This window comes from Antechinus flavipes, chromosome 4 (assembly GCF_016432865.1).
Source record: "Antechinus flavipes isolate AdamAnt ecotype Samford, QLD, Australia chromosome 4, AdamAnt_v2, whole genome shotgun sequence".
NCBI lineage: Eukaryota > Metazoa > Chordata > Mammalia > Dasyuromorphia > Dasyuridae > Antechinus > Antechinus flavipes.
The window spans coordinates 106,930,396-106,932,479 of record NC_067401.1 but is presented as its reverse complement, the minus strand read 5'-3'; the positions used below and the strand labels follow the sequence as shown (position 1 = coordinate 106,932,479).

The window sequence follows — 2,084 nt, the reverse complement described above, 5'->3', positions numbered from 1 at the left end:
CTGACTCAGGTTATATAACCATAGCTCTGTTCATTTTGTAGATAAGAATACTGAAGTTATTTTGCATAGTTATGTGGTTAATAATAGTGACAGTAATCTCGTCCAGATTTTTTTTTCCAAATCAAGTGCTCTTTCTGATACTTTTTATATGGTACCATATTGTCTCTTAATTTCCTCAGTTATAGAATTAGAAATTTAGACTAGATTAAGAAGAAATGATAAAAACATCAAACACATTTATATAGGACTTTAAGGTTTACAAAATCCTTTACAAATATGTCAACTCCTTTTCTTCTCACAATAAGTCCCCCCTCCCCGAAGTTGCTATTATATACTCATTTTACCAATGAGAAAACCGAGGTTGAGAGAGGTTAAATAGTTTGCTTAGTAAGTATCTTTAGACAGATATGAATTCAAATGTTCATGACTTCAGAACTAGCAGTCTATACATCATGCTCTAAAAATTATTAACTTTTAAAAGCAGGCAAAACTGTCACCAGCAACAGAAGGGAGAAGCAGGAATGAGTACTAAGGGTGTAGCATAAATTGACCTTATTTATCCCCACAGCTAACTATGAATACCAAGCTCCAAGGGGAGGACAACTGGACAGTTACCACCCAATTTATCCTTCTGGGATTCCCCACACAGCCTACCATTCAGCTACTCCTCTTCTCACTCTTTCTGGTGGCTTACCTGCTGACCTTGCTGGAGAACTTTATGATCATCCTTGCCATCCGTAGTGATGGGCAACTCCATAAGCCCATGTACTTTTTCTTGAGCCATCTTTCCTTCCTAGAGATGTGGTATGTCACTGTCATCAGTCCCAAAATGCTGGTGGATTTCCTCAGCCATGACAAGAGCATCTCATTTGCAGGCTGCATGACCCAACTCTACTTTTTTGTTACCTTTGTCTGTACTGAGTACATACTCCTTGCTGTTATGGCCTTTGACCGTTATGTAGCCATTTGCAACCCACTCCGCTACCCAGCCATTATGAGCAACCAGCTCTGCTGTGCCCTTGCTGGGGGCTGCTGGTTCTGTGGCCTGATGACTGCCATGATCAAGATGGTTTTCATTGCTAGACTCCGCTATTGTGGCAAGCCCCACATCAACCACTACTTCTGTGACATCTCCCCACTCCTCAATGTCTCCTGTGAGGATTCCTCCCAGGCTGAGCTGGTAGACTTTTTCTTGGCTCTGATGGTTATTGCTGTCCCACTCTGTATAGTGGTAGCATCTTATGTTGCTATCATCACCACCATCCTAAAGATTCCTTCTGCCCAGGGCCGCTACAAAGCCTTCTCCACCTGTGCTTCTCACCTCACAGTTGTCATTCTCTTTTATTCCACCACCCTCTTCACCTATGCTCGACCCAAACTCATGTATGCCTACAATTCCAATAAGGTGGTCTCTGTACTGTACACAGTCATTGTCCCTCTCCTTAACCCAGTCATCTACTGCCTGAGGAACCGAGAGGTAAAGGTGGCCTTGAAAAAGACCATTCTTTGCAGAATTGGGGGAAATGGGGAAGACAGAGCTTTGCATACTTGACTGTCAGACAGAGTCTTTATGACTCAGTCTCAAAACTCAATCTTTGCATGATAGCTTCCTGGCCCCACTTGTACTTAGCTTTTCCCATTATTCCATAAATTGCTCATTGTTAATTCTCACTTCTAAGGAATTAGTGCTCACCATAAAGAATTAGAGAAAATAAATATTAGAAGAGATTTCTAAGAATGTCTTTTTTTTTTCTCTTGAAGGAGAAGATGTGGGATAGTGAAGAAACACTAGCCTTGAAATCAGAAGGGTGTTTCAAGTATGACTCTTCCACTATCTTTGAACAAGTCACTTAATCTCTCTATTTTTCCTCATCTGTAAAATAGAAGTGAGGGTAGATGTGATGATAGCATGTGTTATCTACTCACAAAGAATTTTTTCTGGTTCTATATCAAGTTTATTTTAGTAATTTGATTTTTTAATATTTCCCCAACTATAGATAAATAATATTTTTGTCAATTATAGATAAAAGCAACTTTTAACATTCATTAAAAAAGTTTTGAGTTCCTATGTTCAAATGGCAATC

General features: G+C 39.6%; 1 protein-coding gene across 1 annotated transcript; it reads left to right on the top strand.

Annotated features, from left to right (window-relative positions):
* The first annotated feature begins 574 nt into the window (after positions 1–574).
* Positions 575–1,552, top strand: LOC127561304 (olfactory receptor 6Y1-like). The gene has a single exon (XM_051996586.1). The coding sequence runs from the start codon at positions 575–577 to the stop codon at positions 1,550–1,552; it is 978 nt and encodes a 325-aa protein (XP_051852546.1).
* Positions 1,553–2,084: the final 532 nt, after the last annotated feature.

What these genes read in the sequence shown, in the direction of transcription:
- LOC127561304 (XM_051996586.1), top strand. Translation starts at nt 575, where the DNA reads ATGAATACCAAGCTCCAAGGGGAGGACAACTGGACAGTTACCACCCAA.